The 23,814-nt window shown below is 34.8% G+C and overlaps 1 protein-coding gene across 2 annotated transcripts; it reads left to right on the forward strand.

The window, feature by feature from the left end:
• LOC125650688 (negative elongation factor D-like) lies at positions 1–19,482 on the forward strand. 2 transcript variants are annotated; one of them, XM_056153511.1, is made up of 16 exons: positions 1–137; positions 4,067–4,185; positions 4,745–4,854; positions 5,683–5,792; positions 6,431–6,538; positions 6,717–6,869; positions 7,189–7,319; positions 8,045–8,165; positions 8,446–8,512; positions 9,072–9,184; positions 9,694–9,830; positions 13,029–13,143; positions 14,627–14,722; positions 15,285–15,425; positions 16,380–16,509; positions 16,664–19,482. In XM_056153511.1, the coding sequence occupies exons 1-16, from the start codon at positions 87–89 to the stop codon at positions 16,678–16,680; spliced, it is 1,719 nt and encodes a 572-aa protein (XP_056009486.1). In that variant the 5' UTR covers positions 1–86; the 3' UTR covers positions 16,681–19,482. The 2 variants fall into 2 exon arrangements, with proteins under 2 accessions (XP_056009486.1, XP_048735130.1); XM_048879173.2 differs by having other exon boundaries at positions 16,729–19,482.
• The last annotated feature ends 4,332 nt before the right edge of the window (positions 19,483–23,814 follow it).

Raw genomic sequence — 23,814 nt, forward strand, 5'->3', positions numbered from 1 at the left:
ATCAAATTTTCAAGATGGCAGCTCTCAGGCGGTCTTTGTAGTTTGAGTACAAACAACCTCAGATTAAATCTGTTTTTGTAATCATAATGGACGATTATGAGGATGATGAGGAGAACATGTGGGAAGGTGGACATGATGTAATTCATATTTTTGTTATTTTGGCTTGCTTAACGATTACTCAACAGTTAACTCTGTGTTAGTACAGGTCCAGCACACTCTCTAGACTCTTGATTTAGTTATATAGCTTGATTAAGCGATATAGCATTAAGATATATAGCTTTATAATGCTATTTGAAATAGCTTGATTAAGCTAGTATAAATTGAATTTCTCATGTGCAGTGTTAAAGCCAAAAGGTTGCATAATTTTTGAATGTGTTTATACTTGTGACAACATTATTCCAATCAGAGTTCATAACAATACAACCAGGGTTGTCACTAGCGCAAGAATATGCGTCCTAGACGCAGAAAATTCAATTGGGATGCAAGTTTGTCTGATATGGCGAGTCCCACGGACGCGTCAGTGACGGTCACAGATAAATCATAATTTTTTTTAGAAGCCCTGATATTGTGTATTAGTTAAAACTCATAGTAGGAAAAAATCTAGGTAAAATGTTACGATCTAGTGAACAGAAATAATACCCCACTGAGTTAAGTGTCCCAATCCGACTTTAATATTTGTTTGTTTAGCGTCAGTCAATTAGGTGCGAATTATAATATAAAATTCAAAAGATAATTAGATAACATGCAAAATGAAGAACGTTTTGCCACTGGCAGTTATTTACTCTTTTTTTTTTTTATTTATTTGTTTGTTTTACAAATCGGGATCAATTTTAAAATAAAAATGTTTGTCTTCCGGTAGCCATTTTTATTGGAATCGAAAGTAGCGTATAGTTTTTAAACTTGGTAGGTTTTTCAGATCATCGGCAAACAAAACTAGTACACATCTATTTTATCACAATAATAATTTGATTAAAATGCTTTTCAATATTGAATAGAGTTGTTGTGATGATAGGAGATTCGGGGAAATAATTCTGTTGGCGTGGATAATTAGATGTCTGAGGCCAAGTCGCGAATGATTAAAAATAAATCATTAAAATTTATATATTTTGTACTGCTTCCATTTTAATTGTTTTATATTTAAAAAAAGACTCGTTAGATATTCATGGGACTCATCAAATTTTCATGGGACTCATTAAATTTTCGTGGGACTCAAGCTACTTATTAACCACGAGTCCAGGACTCGTCTTCAAGAATTTCTAGTGACAACCCTGACTACGTCGTTTTAAGATTTCTCATGAAAAGAGAATTTATTTTGTGTTGTTAACTATCCACTACCCTGTGTGCATTGAAGCATAGAAAAGGATGGTGACCTTACATTGTGTAAATTGATTGCCAACCCATTATTCTGTTGATTCTCATTGACTTTTATTCTATTCTGAAAATTGGATAACTGTTGCTCAACAACTTAATATTCCTAAACATTTGACAATTGTGAATCAAAATTCTTCCTAAGGGACATAGTTTAAGAATTATTTTTTTGTTTACAATGTGTTGGATGGAATTCAAGGAATGAAATATGTTCATTCAGTGAAATTCGACTTTAATGCTTTTAGAAATTGATTTGATAAAAGATTTGAAATAGCTAAATCAAGCTATTTGATATAGCTTTATAAAGCTATATAGCTTAATAAATCTATATAGCTAAATCAAAAGATTGTGATCGACTTGTAGTTACTTTAAGTCAGCACTATACACATTCAAACAAACCAATACAAGCTCTGTAGAGCTTTTCAACTGACAGTTGTAGTGTTGTGTATATTCCACCCTGACTTTCAGGGGGTAAACAATCTAGAATTTCTGTCGGAGTCCATGATACAAAACAGTACAGTACTATATAGAACTTCAGGAGGTTAATTCAGCACTGATACATATATGATTATTCCCATACATTGACAAATATGTGTCTGGAGGGAGAGATCATTCAAATGTGGATTTCAAGGCATGACCAAGATTGTAACTGTTTACTTCGAAATAAACACAACTCTTTGATTGAATATAATATGAAAAGCTAATAGTAATTATTGTACTGAAGACCATAAAATCACAATGTCTCTAGTCCTAGGCAAAAGGACTATACTAAGTGCAATGATAGTGGTTTCCATCTGCACTATTCTAGCATTTTTCATTTAATGTGAAATTGAGTAATTTACATGCTGAAATAGTCTGTTCTAAACAAAAAAAAATTTTCTTTCTAATAGACATATCAACAGATCACAAAAGTTGTGTACCTTGATCACCATCTTGCAATGCAAACTCAACTTTTCTGATCTTTGCTTTTGTAAGTTTTTGGTCTGTATCTATGGTGTTTTTTTTTGTTGTTGACATGTCTTTGACCTTATGATCTTGACCTTGGTGTTTGACCCCAATTTTAAAACTTTAGTGTTACAGATAACTTTTGAATATTGAATGATAGGACTTCTCATATTTCATATATATGCATTCCTTTTGAAAAAAAACTTTTAACCTTCACCCTGGAGTTTGACCTGCTTTTAAGAAAACCTAACTGATCAAATATATCTTACTATTTAAGAGAAATTTTATCAATCAGTTCATTTATATCTGTTATTCATTGTAATAAAGCCATGTCCAAGTTTCCTCCCATGATATGAGATATTCCTGGTTTCTCTTCATTTTGTCATACATCGATTATTGTTATTATTGCAGTCGGAGTCCTTTCTTTTCTCGCTAAATGTTACAAACTTTTCGATACTCCAATTCAATTCATCAATGCATTGCACGTTCGACTTGACATTGCATATAAGTAGACTGGGCACTTGCAATAAATTTCAACTTTGCTGTAAATTTTTAAAGCGTTTTAGTGATCCATGTCATTTCTCACTGGAGTATCTGTATTTCTATTAAATGTTGACCTACTTTTTGTTTATTCATGATCGAAATTATCAACACATTTACATTATAAGTATTCAATATACATGTATAAGGAAAGAATAATGAACAATTTTGAATGCTTTAAAGCATAAGAAATGTTTATTGTTAAAGGATTATGAAAGTGAAGTGGATCAAATTTGCATCTTTAGAAGCTGATCTTTTTGCACTAAAGACTTTTTTGTAGAGTTATCTGCCCTTTGTAAAAATAAGAAAAATATAAGTTTCTAAAAATGTGTGTGGTAAATGATTAATTTTATTTCATATTAAGAGAAATTGTATGTAACTTTTTACCAAGAAATTTGTATGAAAATTTAATTTCTTTTAAAAACATTTTGATAAAACATGCTCTTATCATAAACTTCAATGTAAAATTCTAGGTGAAATAAATCAAGCAGAAATCCAAGTTTTGAAAATTCGTACTCTTTTTATTTGATTAACCCTTCAAAATGATACCATGATTCCCACCATCCATTTACTAGATGTGAAAAATGGTCATTATACATTTGCATTGAATACTTTAAGTTAATATTATTATCTTATTTTGAGCCGAGGCTCAAGTGAGCTTTGTTGATCAAAACTTTACATTGTCTGTTGTTGGTGTCGTAACCTTTTCACATTTTCATCTTCTTCTACAGAACCACTGGGCCAATTTCAATCAAATTTGGTACATGATCACTCATGGGTGAAGATGATTCAAGTTTGTTCAAATTAAGTTCCCTGCCCCCATCAAAGGGGAGATAATCACAAAAATGCTAAATAGAGTGGGATCATTTAAAAATCTTCAGTCTAAAGAACCACCGGGCCAGATAAGTTTACAATTACATGAAAGCTTTCTGACATAGTGCAAATTCAAGTTTGTTCAAATCATGGTCCATGGGGGTAGGGTGGGACCACAATAGGGGATCAAAGTTTTGCATGCGAATAAGTAAGGAAATCTTTAAATATGGGCTAAGGTGACTCAGGTGAGTGATATGGCCCGTGGGCATCTTGTACAAATTTTGTTCCATTGCATGGCATTTCAATATGAAATTCATATAATGTATTAAAATTTGTGTAACTGAGCAAATGTCCATTTTGCACGAACTTAACAGTCTTAGGAAACTCTTTCTTTGCCTAGTCACCAGAGGAAGATGAAGAAGATGAAGAGGAGAAATTGGCTGCACAACAGGAATGCCTGGATTTGTTTTCTGGTAAAGATTACATCATGGAACCAGGAGTGTTTAGCACACTGAAAAGGTAAGTAGCTTGAGGAAATCTGTGTTATGTCTGAGTTTATAATATGTTTTAACACTGCAGGGAATAAAAATCACTTCACTAAGCATGAATTTGTTATAAACATGTTTGCTGTAACCGTGTGGTTTTTTTTTTTTACTGTATTTTGATTTACAACTGAATTTGTGACAACCATCACCTTTGATTAATATTCAAAGCATTTTGTAACTTTAGCCATCAATTCCATTTCGCATTCTCATTGGTCAATCCAAGTTGATAGAAGAAACTTGTACATGATTATTTTCTTTAAAATTTTACTTGATTTCTCATAATGCAAAAGTATAGTAAACTTTTGAATATGACAGATCCAGTTCGAAAATCTTTTCCATTTGCACTCACGTTCTGTGGACATGTTTTTTTTTAATATGTGTATTTTCTTTTTGTATAATAGTATGGAAAATTAAACTCCTCAATGACAAGGATATAGAATCTGTATTCATATTATATAGATTATCAGGATAAAGTACCAGTACATGGAAATAGTTATATGTGGACATTTAAATTGAAATTAATTTTCCCTCAGATTTTTACAAGCTGGTGGATCCCCAGAAAAAGTGGTGGAGATGTTGTCTGACAACTATACAGCTGTTGCCCAGACTGTAAACCTTTTAGCCGAGTGGCTCATCCAAGCAGGTATGGCTCAGTACGTCAGTGAATCAGATAGAGGAATATTGTTAATTGGAGATGAATTTTTAGCAAAATTTTCACTCATTGGAACAGAATATTTGGAGAACTACTGTTGGAGTTTATGATCAGCCGGTTGAATTTTTTAAGAAGGTTTATTTTCAATTACAAACTATTAACCATACTTGATGCAAACTACACAACCATTTTATGATTTGGATGCTGTATCTGACCTGTGTTTTCTAGAGGAATTATTTGACAGGTGAACAATTTTCTAGTAAAAAGTTTTTGTCTCGAAGGAATTTTCACTTATTTGCACTGATCACTGGTATTAAATTGATGATAGTAACGATCATTACTATCATCCCAAGATGGCGGAAGGAAATTCCGGAAAGACCACGTTTACTTATATCTATTTGTATTGTTTATTTGCGAATGATATGTAGGTAAGAAATATCATACACTAGCAACAATTACGATCAGGTGTTATTTTATCTTTTATATGGCTCATATGAACAGAAAATTCGTCGTTGAAAAAACAGCGAGGATGATAGTAACGAAAGTTCTTACGTTACTATCATCATTCCTTCTGTTACTATCATCCTCGCTGTTTTTTCAACGACGAATTTTCTGTTCATATGAGCCATATAAAAGATAAAATAACACCTGATCGTAATTGTTGCTAGTGTATGATATTTCTTACCTACAGTACATATCATTCGCAAATAAAATATAATAAGTAAACGTGGTCTTTCCGGAATTTCTTATTTTTGTTTGAATGAATACCTGGTTGAATAGGTAGGAGTAATAATAATGAACAATATTTGCTATGTGCAGGTGTGGATATTAAAATTGTTCAAGAGATGGTAGAAAATCATTTAAAGTCCATGATTATGAAACACTTTGATCCAAAGAAGGCTGATTCCATTTTTACTGATGAGGGGGAGGTAAGAAAAACAGACTATTGTGAATTAATGTCTTTTTTTATCAGCTGAGCTTAAACAGGGTATGTAAATGATTTAACTTTTGTTTCATAGGATGTAAACTTGTGTATCAATGATGTAAACTGGTTTCAGCAATTTTGTTGTTCTTGTGGTTAGGATGAAGTAATCAACAAAGTACTGAGTTTTTTGAAAAGGAGTGTTAGCTGTATATAAGGCAATGAAAACTATTTAAATCTGAACCATTGTTAAATTTCTGGAGTATGTGAATATATATGGAATAAAGAAAAATAAACCTCAGAGTGAAGAAAAATGCTTTGGTTAAATTCTGTGAAAATGATGAAAATATCTCTACAATGAATAAACAAAGAAAACTTTACGGCAAAATGACAACACAAGGTTGCAGACTGTATGAATTCTAATATTACTTAATTGTTCCTCATGGCAAGTCAATTGACAAATGTGACTTTGGCAAATACTGCTTCTTTAAGATGAAAGAATAAAGGGTAGCTGTACATTAATTCATGAGTCAACAAAGTTGTAATCACTCATAAAACCATGTATTTTGATGCCCACAAAAATTAATGAAAGCACAGTGGGTTGTATTTGAGGGAATGTAACAGTACAGTGTTTAACATGTGCAGACGCCCTCCTGGCTGGCTGAAATGATTGAGTTTCCGACGTGGAGAGAACTGTTCTATAAGCTGGCAGAGGAGTATCCAGACTGCCTAATGCTTAACTTCACAGTGAAGGTGACAATTTTTATTACTTGGAATGTTAAAGCTATAGAGTAACTGTGGCTATACTGAGCTGAACATGATCCATGCAGAATAAACTATCAGAGCAAATTATACCAGAACTAGAATATCCCTGTAATCTATAGATTGAATGAATTTGTTTGGAATGATATTTCTCTTTTTTTTTCTGCAGTTAATATCTGATGCTGGCTACCAAGGGGAGATTACCTCTGTCTCCACAGCTTGCCACCAGCTTGAGGTTTTCTCTCGGGTTCTTCGAACATCAATCACAGGAATGCTAGAGGGAGGAGAGGAGACTGTCACTAAAAACCTCCCAGAATTCACAGTATGTACGATTTCCTGTAATATTTGTGTGTTATGATACAACGTACTTGTGCTTTCTGTTTCTAGCGAGAACTGAGGATTCTGGTATCTCTAGAATTTCAGACTCTGGAGAGTTTTGCAGATTAGTTTAGATAGTATGACTGAAGATAACTATTTATTAATTTCTCTCAGGAATTGTATGCAAAAACTGGAGATGCTACTGTAGTCAATAGTAACATAATAGATCTGTATTTATTCAGAAAGAAGCCGTACTTTGATACCTCATTCTGCTTAGCTTTCAAAACTGAAGTTTTAACAATGTATTGTATTATACTCTTCAGAAAATGGTTTGTCATGGTGAACACACCTATCTATACAGCCAGGTGCTGATGCACATTCTGGCCCAGGAGACCAAGGGTGGATCTAACATTAGGCGGTTGTGTCAGGAATTACAGAAAAGTGCCCAAGCCAGGTCAGAGGAACTTCAGCAGCTTGTTGTTTTCTGAATGAGTACATGTACATGAATTTCCTCAGCTCAATTCATCATCCAATCAGCAGCTTATTTGTTTTCTGAATGAGTACATGAATTTCCTAAGCTCAATTCATCATCCAATCAGCAGCTTATTGTTTTCTGAATGAGTACATGAATTTCCTCAGCTAAATTAATCATTCAATCAGCAGCTTTGTTTTCTAAATGAGTACATGGATTTCCTCAGTTGAATTCATCATCCAATCAGCAGTACAAATACATACTGTGTGTGTCCTTATCTTAGCAGGAGTCTTGTTTTGATGCAATAATTTATGATCAGCACCAAAATTAGATATGGATGGACATTTTACAGAGAACCTGATAGCATTAATTTATGATCAGTATAAAGATATATATCGGTATTATTGTACAAAGAGACACTGATAGCACTGATTTACGATAAACCTGTAATATACACAAAAACACTAAAATAGGACTTAAAATATTTTGAAAAAATACAGTGCTATAATCATAACATGGTGGGCATACAAATGGAATAGAGTTTAATATTCAGTTTGTATGCCCACCACAGTATTATAGCAATTTTGCTGAATACTGAATGCAAGAACTCATACAGTAGTAATTTATATTATTTGAAAAAATCATGTATATTAATAGCCAAATTATTTTGATATGGAGGGTTTAACTACCAAATTATTTTCTGACAGGGAGATGGATGTGACCCCTATAACCCTGGCCCTTAGTGGGGCTGCAGCTTACCCTCGTGCATGCCAGGCTCTGTCCTCAATGTTGTCTAGGAATGCTCTCAATCCAGCAGATATCACCATTGTAAGTTATTTTCATGGATATCAGAGCAAATCATATTGTCAAATTATTGTTTTGCTGCTGGTCATGGTACAGTGGACATAAAAATGAATTTAAATCTTCCATTAGAGTATTAACTTTTTATCTACAAAATACCCATAAACCACAAAAATTGGGTTTCACATATACAACAGTCATAAATACAACATTGAATTTGAATGATGTATTGATAAAAATATTCGATATTTATCTAAATATGAATGAATGTAATAGGAAGCTGATTGAGTTCTTTTGTCTATTCCAGTTATACAAAATGTACATGGAAATGAATCCACCCCCTGTCGATCTCATCCGAGTTCCAGCTTTTCTAGGTAATTAAAGCATTTGGAATCCTGCCAGTTAATGATAAATCAGATGGCAGTAAAACTTGCTTATAAGGAATTCCTGGGTACACCTACATTTTATTCCTCCAGTGACATCCTGAGACAGGTTGTTATATACATGTAGTTGTCCAGTGACATCCTGAGACAGGTTGTTATATACATGTAGTTGTCCAGTGACATCCTGAGACAGGTTGTTATATACATGTAGTTGTCCAGTGACAGGTCGTGGGCCTCTATTAGTTTCCCAAACTTGAGTCATTGATTATTGTTGCCCTGTAGCGTCTTGCTGTAATTCCCAGTATAAATATTTCTGTGTTGTAAAGAATGTTTTATCAATTTTAATAAAAAGTTTGGAACCTACATGCATTGTGCAACTTTCAATTTCAGCAAACCAAATTTTTTTTAATGCAAATCATCAGTGTAACTGAATATCACAGAATGATGAGAGTAATAGCTGGAACATGCAGCACATAAAAGTTGCTCAATGTACATGCTATGCAGGGAAAATTTCTATATTTTGATGAACTTTCTTTTATTATATTTTTAGAGCTTTTAATTGATGCCCTTTTTAAACCTTCATCCAGAGTGAATCCTGAACACAAACCTAAGTATGTGTTTGTCCTGTCGTATGCAGCAAGTGTCACTGAAGTGTATAAAAAGGTTAGTTGATGTATGTTCAAAGGTGTTAAATGCAGAATGTTATTTCTCAAGGCACTTTGCTGAGTAAAACATTGTCCCATCATTGCTGATGCTATGGGAAAGGACTTGGTCTGTCAATTCTGATACAACTGTACAAATAGTGCATGTTAACAGAAACCTTGGAAAACATCACATGAGCATAACTAACAATGAAGATACAAACCTGGATATTTTACTGATTCATTCTGTCCATTTATTTTGTTGTTGTTTCTGTAAACAGCAAAATCATACAAAGTTCAATTTTTATGAAGTCATTTTACAAAATTTATCTGCAGTCAAAATGTTGGTCTTAGTTGTTAGTTTTCTTAATTATGTCAATATTATTATTGCGTTACAGTATATAATAAAACCATATCAAATAACTATTAAAACTCTTATTCTGATTCTACTTTACCAACTACACAAGAATTCCTGCCTGTACTTCTGCCCTACAGTAAATGTTTTGTCATGTTGTTGTACCTCTCTCGTAGGGACAAAGGAAGAGTATCAATAAGGATGAGCTAAAGCCGACAACTCAGGCTTTAGAACGAGTCCAAGCTCTGTGTGCAGAGAACAAAAGCTCATCTGAGCTTATCTCGGACATCAGTACACTGTTCCTCAATATCAAGTATGCTTTTCATTTTATCAAGAGCGACATATCAATGATATCATAAATGTGTAATTTTTGTTACATTTTTGTCTATTGAATTCACAAAATTATTTTCCATAAAAAGTACATGAATGTCTTTTAGCAACAAAGTAATGGTGTGCAAAATATTATAACCGATTGGTATTTTGTGTTTAACTGCCATGCCTACATAAAACTTGTCTAACTTGGTAGTGACCTTGACCTTTGGTATGCTGAGCTATAGGAACCTAACAACTATAAAAACTTGAAGAAATAAATCATTTATGATTATGATTATTAAACATCTGATTGTCGTATCATACAACACTGGGTGACAATATATCATTGGAAAGGACTAAAAAGTCTGCATTACATGTTACACAAAAAGCACACCATTACTGTACCGTTTCTACTGGAAGTCCTTGTTATGCATCTTGGGTCTGAAGTTTCAGAAATTACGTCTGTTTTTCTTTTTCACCATGCAGATTTCATTCTTCACTATATAGTGTGGTATACTGTGATGTGGGGAAGAGGGGTATATTATTTTACAAATATTTCTTCCTTAGTTTTCTTACCATTTAATCAACACCTGCCCTAATGGGGCCTTTACCCTTAATAGTTGGGACACTTTCAAACCATAAGATATTTTTATTTCAAATACTGACAAAAGTTTGAATTCTTACTTTACACCTTTTCAATTTTTTCCAATGCTAAACAAAGCATCATATCAAATTCAAGAACAGATCAAAGATCTTAATTTCATATGTGTTAATATTTCATTTTGAAAAAAATCAAAATTAAAATTTTGTTATCAGAATTTTCATCTGATTTGAAGCTTTTATAGGAAGGGGACTTGACCCAGTCATGTCTAGATTTAGAATATTTACATGCATATCAGAAATATGTTTTTCCTGGTTTTATCATTTGGTTAGCAAATCTGAAGCATATTTTGGGGGAAGGGTTTAATGTTGTTGTAAAACAAGAAAAGAGAATTTACATTTGATTAAAAGGATAAAATTTGAATTATTTTTAGTTTAGAAATAAGTTTAATGTACTGGTGTCCATAAAGGATTTTTGTTTTGTTTCATACACTCTTGAATCAATCTGAAAATACTAAGTGCATAGAATTACATGGTATATAACATTTCCACAAACACTAGGGGAAAATCAAACAGCAGTGATAGACATGTGTTACACCCCAAATTATCGCCGGCAACGATTTGATATGGATGACGATTTGGGGTTTCTTATGTAACACCCCAATTTGTCGCCCATCCTAAATCGTCGCCGGTGACAATTTAGGCATAACCTCACATCCCAAATTGTCGTCCCCCTTGCTGCAAGTATTTGGAAGCATCATTTACATACAAACTGGCCCTGTTTGTTAACTCCTTCTCCCCACCTCCTCTTTATTCTTCTGTGGTCCAGCTGTAACCGCAAAAGGTTCTCTGGACCTAATAAGCAAGACATTTTAATCTTCTACTTCGTCTTTTACGTGTTCTGTTGTATAATTTTTAAAAAGATTTATCATGATCACAGTATTTGTTATTGTTGTTTTGGTTGGTAGTGGTGTTGTTACTATTGAAAGAGTTGTATTTGTTGTTGTTGTTTTGGTTGGTAGTGGTGTTGTTACTATTGAAAGAGTTGTATTTGTTGTTGTTGTTTTGGTTGGTAGTGGTGTTGTTACTATTGAAAGAGTTGTATTTGTTGTTGTTGTTTTGGCTGGTAGTGGTGTTGTTACTATTGAAAGAGTTGTATTTGTTGTTGTTGTTTTAGTTGGTAGTGGTGTTGTTACTATTGAAAGAGTTGTATTTGTTGTTGTTGTTTTGGTTGGTAGTGGTGTTGTTACTATTGAAAGAGTTGTATTTGTTGTTGTTGTTTTGGTTGGTAGTGGTGTTGTTACTATTGAAAGAGTTGTATTTGTTGTTGTTGTTTTGGTTGGTAGTGGTGTTGTTACTATTGAAAGAGTTGTATTTGTTGTTGTTGTTTTAGTTGGTAGTGGTGTTGTTACTATTGAAAGAGTTGTATTTGTTGTTGGTGGTATCGTTGTCTATATGGCTGTTTTTCGTTCAGCCCTCCAGAGAGAGAGAAAGAGAGAGAGAGAGGTCCAACATTAAATCATTTTGCCTTTTGTTGTAGCGTCATTCTGTTGATCATGGGATTGTTAGGTCTTGTGCACTGCAGATTTGTTGGTGACTTCAGATTATATTAGATTACGCCTGTTAGCAGCCATTTGAACACTCTCCCACCATTTGGACACTCGTGAAAACCTCGAGAAACACCCATCCTTCCTCTTTATTTTTCAATATTTTGTTTAAGTCATTGCTCTCTCTCTCTCTCTCTATCTCTCTCTCTCTATGAAATGAAACCCATGTGTTAGTCCCATATAACCTACATACAAAATTTCAGCTCAATCGGTTCGCAAACACCATAGTGACAGTTGAAAATACTTCACTATGACAGCTCTTGGTGCTTTGAGCTCGCGATCAAGAGATTTCATGTTACGGGAAGCACATGCCAGAAACACATGTAACCCACATATCGGTTCACAAACACCAGAGATATTAAACACCAGAGATATTGCAGAGTTGTTGAAAATTGTGCACAGTTCGCAGCGCTTTAAACTTATTCCAGAATTCTCATTTTTGGGGAGGCATGTCAGAGGGTCACTTGTAATCTACATACAAATTTCAGCCCAATAGCTTGAATAAGTCGACAAACACCAGAGATATGAGTGCGGACAAACAAACAGAACAAATGAAACCTATGTACCCCCCTTCCCCCATTTAAGAAGGGGTACAATAAAATAACTTCTGTGTAATCTATCCTAAAAACGTCAATAAAATATTGATGGGCGACGATTTAGGACGGGCAACAATTTGGGGTGTACTATAGTACATCCCAAATTGTCGCCCCTAATGATAGTGTGCTAGGGCGACGATTTTGGGATGCCGGGTGACGATTTGGGGTGAAATGTCATCCCAAATCATCACCGGCAACAATTTGGGATGGGGCGACGATTTAGAGTGTAACATACATGCATGATTAATCTAGTGTATCCCCCTAACTTGGTTTGCATGAGGGCATACCATGAAATTTGGTGACTGTAGATCATGCCGAGAAACTGAATAATGTTTAAAATCATATGTATATCCTAAAAAGATAACTTAAACCACTACTGTGCTTTGAATTTAACAGATTTCCTGTGATTGCCTATGGAGTCTTACGTTGGGTGGATTACACTGTGTCAGATGCTAGTTATTTCAAACTCAACACAGACCACACACCATTACACCTTGTTCTTATCGATGAAGTGAGTGATATACAGATTTTATTTTTTATTATTTACCACGATTTTTTCTTTTTACTTTCATTCCCAATGGTGACTCGATCAGACCACAGAAGGATTTCAAGTATTACATAGGAACATATAGGACAATTCTTTAAAAATCTTCTGAGGAAGAACCACAAGAGCAAATTAAAAAGAAAATGATATGCAAGCATCATTATTTAGCATGGATCAGGTTCGGAGTTCTGGGTTCAACATAAAAATGAGATTGTACTTGAAAATTCCTTGAAAATCAATTTCTCAAGAATCACAAGGGTTCAATGTGTCAAACTAAAATGCAAGAATCCTTCTGTAGTGTAGATTCAACACTATACTCTGCATGATTACAGGGATGGGGGGGGGGGGGTTGCTAATATTTTTATGGGGAGGAAAATGTAACTTTTCAGGTGAGCGATGTGACCCATTGACGCCTTGTTTGGTTATAAGAATAAATGAAATGAAATAAGATGAAAATAAAATGTAATGAAAATAAAAACAAACTTGGAGTCTCCTTTGGCTCCACTGATAAGGAACTAAAAATACATATACATGACAACATAGAATAAAAGTGTCACTGCTGAACCTTTTGTAGGGTGAAGTTCAGTTGTTTAATTTCATCCTGCTGATGAAGTTACAGTTTTTGGAACATAATAAAGTACATATGTATGTATTGGGACTTGGTCCCATTCCCAAATACTTAATCTTCCTCACACTGGGCTGCACGTAAGGTCTCAAACAGTATGCTCTATTTTGTGACCATCTATTACTTGACTCCCAACTCTGTCCTTCTGCTGCAGTATAGGCTTAATATGGATCAAACTGCATGAAGTCGTATTTATGGATTTTAGTAATCTTGCTTACTGTAGATGTTGGGCGTTGTGTATATATTCCAGATAATTGACCAAGTTAAAATTTCTAGGTTAAGTTTTAGGACTTGGTCACAGTTTAGACTCTACATGTACCTAACTTGCAGGGATGCTAACTACCATGCTTGCCTCAGTTGCTGAGTGCAACTTAAAGTTCAAGTAAGCTTTTCTGTTCACTTTTTGTCCAGCGTCTGTCCATTAACTTTTAAAATTTAAAAAAAAAATTTCAGAGCCAATGGGCTACTTCCATTAAAGGATCCTTAGGTGAAGGGGATTCAATTTTGTTCAAAGGAAAAGCCATGCCCTCTTTTATTGCAGATAATTAAGAAATAATGAAAAAATAGTGGGGTCAAAAAGGATGAAACTTATTTTGAAACCATCCTCAGTTAGTTCCCATTTTTATATTTTTCTAATCGTGGCTCCCAGGGGGTAGGGTGGGGCCATAATGGAGGATCAAAGTTTGACAGGGGAATATATAGGGTAAACGTTTAAAAGTTTTATTAAGAACAGCAAGGGTATGGTTAGTCAGATTCATATGCAAGCATCCTTAGGTAGTGCACAAATCTTCAAGTATTAAAGTGTGAAATGTAAATATTTTACAGATTGTCACAAACCATGTTCTCCTTCACCAAAAAGCTTTAGATCTCTTCATTAGAGTGTTTGAATCTTCATTTGAGGAGCTAGAAGTTCTCTTTAGGGTAAGTTCTAGTGTGGGTGAAGCAAGCTCAGTGACAACACCAAATTCGATTTATAAAACTATTAACTCCAATCAAGCTCAGTATTACACTGGTAATCTTGCTTCACGTTCATGTAAATATCAATAAAATCCTGTCTCACTCGTGAAATAAATTCTAAATCCAACATTGACTCTCCTCTATTTACGTACCTATCTACTGGTTGTGAGAACGATAGCTGGTTTATAGTTGCTGTTGAGGACAAAAACTTGCTATTATTTGCATAGCCAGTAAATCCCTTAGTGGGTATTTTATCATACTGAACCTGAATTAAACTACCAAAAAAAAAAAAAAAAAATGAAATTGATACAGGAGGCAACATGAATTTCAAATGATGTCACAAATTAATAGCCTGTTGTTTGTTTTGTTTTTAAGTATTTTTCAAGACTAATGGTATTCACCTAACAGGAAAATATTCTTGAAACTATTTATATGCACATGAAGCAGCTGATTTGTTTGCAAAAACATTTATATAAACAGAAAATCTTCAGAGGTATGATATAGAACATGTTACATGTATATGCAGCTGGAGCTGAAGAAGGCAGTGCTTGACCGAATGGTCCACCTGTTTAGCCGAGGCTTTGTCATTCCTGTCGTGACCTACATCAAGAACTGTCTCGACAAACAGGACACAGATATTTCACTCATTAGACATTTTGTTACTGAGGTAAGAACCCTGCAATAATCCTTTAATATTATGCCTCCACCACAAAAGGAACATTGTGATACAGATACATTATAAGAATACCCGGCTCAGTTGCCATTATGACCCCCGTCAGATAAATTTTGGCAGAGTAATTTCCCTTGGATTTAGAAAATTTTAAACAAGTAACAGTTTCTGCTCATTATATAAGTCATACATGAACATTTTGAATTGAATTATGGGATATAGATACATTTTTGAAAATATGCAGGTCAAATTCATATTTGATTCCAGTCCAATAATTTTTGGAAGAGTTGAACCTCTTGGACTTTGAAGAATTAAAACATATCACAGTTTCCAATCATCATCTCAGTCATACATGGACATGTTGAATTGAAATTTGGGATATAGATATATCATGAGAATAAGCAGGTTAAGAACTTATTTGGTTCCAGTCAGATATATTTTGGCAGAGTTATGACCCTTAGGCAGAGGCATTCATGTCACTTCAACACATCTAGTTTTCATCCATCTATTGGTCCAGGACCTTTTGCCCCAATACAGAAGTCCCACAAAACTTTATAGTTAGTTTCAGGCTTTTTTTAAACTCTTTAAGTTTATTTCTGCAATATATTGTGGAATCTTTTTCTCCCATTGTACAATCTTTCAGTTCATTACTCTTTCAAATAATATTTAGATTCTAAAATGTGTCCAAGGACTATGTTTCAATCAGCAAATGTTTTTTATTTGAATATTTAAATAAAATCAACATTTATTGTGCATGTAAAATTCACAGCAGTATTAACAGTGAAACAAAACTTTCAAGCAGAGTTAAAGCTCATAGTAAGAGAACACAATCGTGGATCAAGAATATCAAAACTATACCCCATCTGAGTGTTTTAACACACAGCAGTATAAATGGGAGAAAGCTATTTCTATAATAGTGAGATGAGAAATGACATCCCTGTGTACTTTTAGGTTCTGGACATTATTGCCCCACCCTATACCCCTGAGTTTGGCCAGCTGTTTCTACCTCTCATCGAATGCAAGGATATCACAGGCTCACTACGATCAGAGGATGGAAGTGACCCTGTCTCCGAGTTTATATGTATGATATATAATATCAATGTGGTTTATTCTGTTTATCTGAAAATAGATTTCTGTTGGCAATATTTTTCAGAGTAAAGTCAGTTCACTGTTAGTTATTGAAATGAAATCATGTAATGTACTTCTAAATAAAACTATTAAAAATTATTTTTCAGTGCATTGTAAAGTGTGAAGAAAAATATTCAATGGAACTTGTGAGGATTGTCTCTCATTTCTTTAGTCGCTATCGTTCCCTGGAGGCACCAAATGGATGTGCTTCACTGACCATGTGCCACGATAGTTGACCAGACCATGTGCCATGATAACTGACCAGAACATGGTGCCATGATAACTGACCAGACCATGGTGCCATGATAACTGACCAGACCATGGTGTCATGATAATTGACCAGAACAGCATTCCATATATGGACAGGCAAAATATTGTTGGACAATATTGTTTATCAATATATGCTGAAGATTAATCGTTCATGCATGCAATAAAAATGTGTTTTTATGTGCATAAAGAATTTTTGAAGCTGTGACAGGTACATTTTGTATCTGAATTGTTACAATTTGTTAGTTGTAAACCATATCATGGTTAAGTACTTCCTAAGACCAGGAATGTCTAGTCATGTAGATTTTTTTATGAACCCCCCCCCCCCCCCAATGGACCGAGCATACAGTTTCCGCTTTCCATCCATCTGTCCTTCAGTCATATTTTGTAGAAGTTTTCCAGACTATTTTGACTATGCTTACATATATTTGTATTGTATATTGATGAGTTACAGATCAAATTTATGTTTATATCAAAATTTATTACATAACCCACTATATGAATTATAGTGAAATAATTGTCTTTTCCTGAGAAACTTGGATTTCATACAGGAGGAATGTAAATATTAGATATTGCCCGAGATCTTATGGCTATTGACAGATATTTGTAACTATTGGCCAAGACCTCAGCATGCAAGCATTAAAGGAACATGGACATGATTTTGATAAGTTAAATTATTTAGAATGAAAGTTACATTTAAAACAGTAGCAAACCCCAAAAGCTGACGAAAAGATGTACATGTATATGAGATTTTCAAAATAAGGCTCATGCCCAGTGTTACGGTACGACTCAACTATCAACATGGCACAAAAGTTGACAGCTTCGGGAGGAAAAAAGCTTTAATGGTGAAATTTTCAGTTCTTTTTCTTTTGTACACCCATTCTAAACCGATTTATCATTAATCTGTGTTGAATGTTTTCGACATAATTTTTTTGTAAATTTTGGTGTTTTTACCTCCACGTGAGGTTTCTTGGCTGATGACAGACATTTGTTTATAGTCCTATGAAAGCGCACACTCGTTTCACTAAGATATGAACACAGCATTTACAAATTTATACAATTTACATAAATATGAAGTGTATCCTGTGTAGGAATAATTCTAATCCACCAATTTATGAAAGATCTTTATTTCTATAACAAACAAAAAAAGAAAAGAAAAGAGAGATTCATAATTTCAAAAAAAAAAATCATGTCCATGCTTCTTTAAAAAAATAATTGCACAATTGTGACATCACATCGACATATCGCTTATCAAATTAACATTAGTTTCAATATCTGTAACATTTAATTTTCAGTACGAAGATTTATATAGTAGGTTACATAAAAAAACATATCCATTATCAAGCCATGTAACCCACATAATTTTAATGCCCCCGTAATTGGAAAATTGGGCATATGATATTTGGTTTGTCTGCAAAAACTTTAACAAAGGCCATAACCTTTGAACGGTTAGTACTAGGGCTTTCATATTTCACATGTGTATTCCTTGAGAACAGACCTTTCTTTTGGTACCAAAATGTTTGACCTCATAACCTTCACCTTGGAGTTTGACCTACTTTTGAAAAACTTCAACCTTTGCTGTAACAGTTGAATGCTTTGTGATAGGACATTCATATTTCACATGAGTATTCCTTGTGACAAGTCATTTAATACTAGAATTGCCTTGCTGCCGTATGGTGGCATCAGTGTTTCACAAATGTCTTGTTCCCTTGGGGCTGTGACCAAATATTCTTATCCATGGGTAATGATATTTATGCACTGTTTTTGAACAAAAATTTGATACTCCTTATGTGTGTGTGTAATGCAGTATAATAAGTGTTATTTAGTGCAATAAGTGTTATTTAGTGCAGTTTCAAAATGTCTAGAACAAAAATATTGATGTACAGATCTGTCAACAAGGGGGTGCTTTCCGTATTTACTTTTCATGGTATTTTGAAACTCTTATTGAATGTAAAGTTTACAGAGAAGGATATAGAGTTGTTAAAATACGAAGGATACAGTCATATACAATTCCTTTGTAGTGTTTGGAGCTGTCTCCTCCTACAATACCTTAGTGTTTGGAGCTGTCTCCTCCTACAATTCCTTAGTGTTTGGAGCTGTCTCCTACAATTCCTTTGTAGTGTTTGGAGCTGTCTCCTCCTACAATTCCTTAGTGTTTGGAGCTGTCTCCTACAATTCCTTTGTAGTGTTTGGAGCTGTCTCCTCCTACAATTCCTTTGTAGTGTTTGGAGCTGTCTCCTACAATTCCTTTGTAGTGTTTGGAGCTGTCTCCTCCTACAATTCCTTTGTAGTGTTTGGAGCTGTCTCCTTGTGAACTTGGGGATATCTACATTAAAGATTGTTTTAAGACTACATTCTGATTCTTTTGTACACTGGTTGTAATACAGAATCTTTTATAGGATTCTTCCTGAAGTGTATGTTATTATCTTAAAGAATAAGATGTTATTAAAACTACTATTAAATTGGCAGCCAATCGGCATCAATTGTTTAGTAAGCAACTATAACTTGTTAATCTTTGATGAAAATTGTGTGAATGAATGATGTAAGTATACAAAAACTTGTCATTGTTCAAAAATGTTGGAAGTAATTGATTATAGTTATATACATGTATTATGTGCAATTGAAGAAATTAAATAAAAATGTATTTTGAAAAGTTAAATTTCTCTTTGTCCTACTTGATGGCATTTGAAAATTTCATAGACATTTAGATGCATCAGTGATGTTTTACCTATTAACAATGTTTATTTTCATCCATGTGTCAATTTGATATGTCCTAGTTAACTCGAAAGAGAAGACACCAGTCTTCCATATCTGCTTCACTTTTAGATATTTTATTGAACATGGACATCAATGGCAAATTAACAACTCAACTTTATGACAAACAGGATTACTTCAGGTCCTTAATCATCAGCTTCCCATTATGTGTACACCTTCATATAGTGTTTGCCTCTCAGCGGATTCGATACACAAGAGCATGTTCTGCATATGATCAATTTTTAAATTGAGGCAAGCTACTGACAAATGAGTTGATGGGACATGTCTTATACCAATTGTATGGCCATTCTTTACTGATTTTGACTACAGATTACTCCATTAACAGATCAAGGTAGAGGCCTCACGGTGGGTGCGACAGGTCAACGGGATACTTATTCCTAGGCATCCAATTCCACCCCTGGTTTGCCCTATCTTTATTTTGTATTCTTAATGGGATTTATGAGATTGACCAATCTAATTACATTGGAGATTGACCACTGTTTGTCATCTCCACTTTACATTTACCACTGAAACATGCATCTTCTAACAAATAAAATGTAGTGTTAAATCAAACTCGAGAAGATTGGTTGAGCATTTAAATTTACTTTTTTGGTTACGCTATGGGTGAATTCATTCATTTATCAAATATTGATACATGTATTTACATCTCAAATGTTTTTGCTTCAATATCTTATTTAACTGTAATGGTAGTCAGGTCCTCAGGAATGTAATGCAGATGTGAACAATGTGCATATGAATCTTTGGTATAGTATGTATAATGACTGCGAATCCCAACAGAAGTGAAGTAGAATGTATGCATAAGAGGTGAATTTCAATTTTAGGTCCCCTGAGTAAATTCTGGTCGTTGTCTGTCATGCATTAACAATTGAGCATTTTTAATTTCTTGATAACTACCATTTCAATTCTCAATTTGGTATGAAGTATCTTAATGACAAGGGGGACATAAATTGTAAATTTCTGGACTCCTACACCCCTGGGGCCTTAAGCATGGGGCAAAAAGTATCCAATTTTGAAAAATCTTCTATAGAACCCCACATGTATAAGGAAAACTAAGTGCATTGTTATTGGAATGGTAGTTATCACGAAGAATTTAAAAATGTCCAATTGTTAACGGACGCAGACCAAATTGCAATAGGTCACCTGAGTTTACTCAGGTGACCTAAAAATCATGTTGGAATATATTTTTAGTCGAAAAGGAAATGGACAACTCCATACATTCTGTAAGTATAGAATCCTGTGTAAAGTATAAAAATGGACCAATCATGAATGATAGAAAGATTTTCATGCAGACTACGTGGACAATCTCCGTCATATTTATCGCAGTTGTTCAGCACACATTACTATTAAATTGCACAAATGTACATGAAATTTTACATATTTTGAAACTTTTCAAGTTGATTTAAATATTTTCTTATGCAACATCTACAAATAATATTTTAAAGTTTTACATACAACAACGGAAATGTCAGACCAGAAAATAATATATGCCTGTCGGACAGTGAAATTCAACAAACGGTACAATATACACCCGTCGGACAGTGAAATTCAACCTGGAAGCATATTGTGTACTCTGAATTGATACAACACACATTCTGAATGGAAAAGCCTTAAATTGGGTCATGGTGCACCAATCCATCTGACATGTGAACTGATTATGTATTTCTCTGAGAGTGAGGTTGAAACAAAATGTTGGTGCAATATCTATCTGTGATGATAAAAAGTCCAGGAAACCATTTGATCTACCTTTAGCCCTAAAGTAGGTCATGGTGCACCAATTAAGTCGAAATGTTGACTGATTATGTATTTCTCTGAAAGGGAGGTTGTGACTAAATTTCAGAGCAATACCTGTGACCATACCAAAAAAATCTGGAAAACTGTTTGACTTACTTCTACCCCTAAAGTACTGTAGGTCATTGTGTGCCAATCCAGCTGAAATGTTAACTGCACTTGTATTCCTCCGAAAGGAAGTCTTTGACTAAATATGAGGGCAATATCTGTATCCATAATGAAAAAAAGCCCAGAAAACAGTTTGACCCATTTTTTCCAAAAAGTAGGTCAAGGATGGACCAATCCAGCTGAAATTCAAACTGATCTTGTATTCCTCCAAGAGGAAGCCTTTGACTAAATTTCAGGGCAATATCTGTATCCATAATGAAAAAAAGCCCGGAAAACTGTTTGGCCTACTTTTAGTCCTAATGTAGGTCACGGACAGATGGACCAATCCAGCTGATATGCAGACTGAACTTGTATTCCTCTGAAAGGAAGTTTATGTGTAAATTTCAGGGCAATATCTGTATCTGTAATGAAAAAAGTCTGGAAAACTGTTTGACCTACTTATAGCCCTAAAGTAGGTCAAGGATGGACCAATCCAGCTGAAATGCAAACTCACTCTTACAATTCTTGAGGAAGATATTGTGACCAAATTTCAAAGTTGTACATGCATCCGTTACGGAATAAAGTCCGGAAAACATGACCCCGGACAGACAGCCGGCCAGCCAGTCGGACGGACGCATGGACAGCACCATAACATAATACATCCCGTCTAATGATGGGCGTATAAAATTCATAACGTTCTACATTTCTGATTTCATAATGTACTTTGATAAATGTATTAGCTTTCCTATGAAGAGAATTGATAAATTCACCATCAAAACAAGAGATGTTTGTAAAACACATATGCCCCCCATGGTGCAAAATTGAAAAAGGGTTATACACACAAACATCATTTAATTGAGAGTAGTATCATCAATTCAAAATATTGAGCAGACAATATCTTTCTATGTCAAGAGTGGAGTGACCTAAAAATCAATAGGGGTCATCAACTCCCGAAGATGTACCAAGTTTGATGTCTGTCAAGCAAAGGGTTCTCAAGATATTGAATGGACAGTATATTCCTATGTCCAGTTTGACCCTTGACCATGCGACCTCAAAATCATTAGTAGTCATCTTCTCCTGAAGATGTACCAATGTACGAAGTTTGATATCTGTCAAGCAACGGGTTCTCAAGATATTGAGCGGACAGTATATTCCTATGTCCAGTTTGACCCTTGACCTCAAAATCAATAGTAGTCATCTTCTCCTGAAGATGTACCAGTGTATCAAGTTTGATGTCTGTCAAGCAAAGGGTTCTTAAGATATTGAGCGGACAGTATATTCCTATGTCCATTTTGACCCTTGACCATGCGACCTCAAAATCAATAGGGGTCATCTTCTTCTAAAGATATACCAGTGTACCAAGTTTGATGTCTGTCAAGCAAAGGATTCTCGAGACATTGAGTGGTCAATATATTCCTATGTCCAGTTTGACCCTTGACCATGTGACCTCAAAATCAATAGGGGTCATCTACTCCTTAAGATGTACCAGTGTACCAAGTCTGATGTCTGTCAAGCAAAGGGTTCTCAAGATATTGAGCAGACATTATATTCCTATGTCCAGAGTAGATCGACCCTTGACCTTTAACCTGAAAACAATAGGGGTCCTCTTCTTTTCATAACCAACCCACATATGAAATATTACGATCAAGTGAATGGTTCTCAAGATATTGTGCGGACAACATGTGGTCTACCGACCGACAGGTGCAAACCAATATGCCCCTCTTCTTTGAAGTGGGGCATAATAATTCACATGCAAAAAACACTTATTTCACCTAAGTTCAGGGGATTTAACACTTTTACTGGGAGTCCTGACATGTTTCAAATTAATATTCATGTTTGCAATACACAGTTGGGTGCTGGCTTAGAGCAATGACAATCCTTTTGTCTCAACTTTACTAAAATATGGAGTTGCGTGAAATATATGGACAGACATGCATGCGATTGGACTGGGCTGAAGATCATGTCACTTGGACACAGAATGATTGGGTTCAAGTTCTGTTCACCGATACGTCCAGGTATTGTTTGGACTTTACAGACAGGAGGCACCGAGTGTGGCGACCATGACCGTTATAATGGTGGTTCCATCATGGTCTGGGGTGGAATCAGCAGGGATGGAAGAACAGATCTTCATGTCCAAGAGAGAGGAACAATGACGGGGGTGCGGTACCGGGATGAGATCCTCGATGTTTACGTCAGACCCTACGCTGGTGCTGTTGGCCCCGAGTTCATCCTGATGGATGATAACGCCCGTCCTCATCGCGCCAGGGTGGTGGAGCAGTACCTTCAGCAGGAGACAATTGTCCATATGGACTGGCCAGCGCGCTCGCAGGACTTGAACCCG

The sequence above is a fragment of the Ostrea edulis genome, chromosome 1 (genome assembly GCF_947568905.1).
Source record: "Ostrea edulis chromosome 1, xbOstEdul1.1, whole genome shotgun sequence".
Taxonomy (NCBI): Eukaryota; Metazoa; Mollusca; class Bivalvia; order Ostreida; family Ostreidae; genus Ostrea; species Ostrea edulis.

Bases quoted from the DNA above. Each gene is read 5' to 3' on its own strand.
- LOC125650688 (XM_048879173.2), top strand. From the start codon at position 87: ATGGACGATTATGAGGATGATGAGGAGAACATGTGGGAAGGTGGACAT. The intron at 138-4,066 runs GTAATTCATATT...TTCTTTGCCTAG, and splicing joins TGTGGGAAGGTGGACATGAT to TCACCAGAGGAAGATGAAGA. The intron at 6,870-7,188 runs GTATGTACGATT...TATACTCTTCAG, and splicing joins AAAACCTCCCAGAATTCACA to AAAATGGTTTGTCATGGTGA.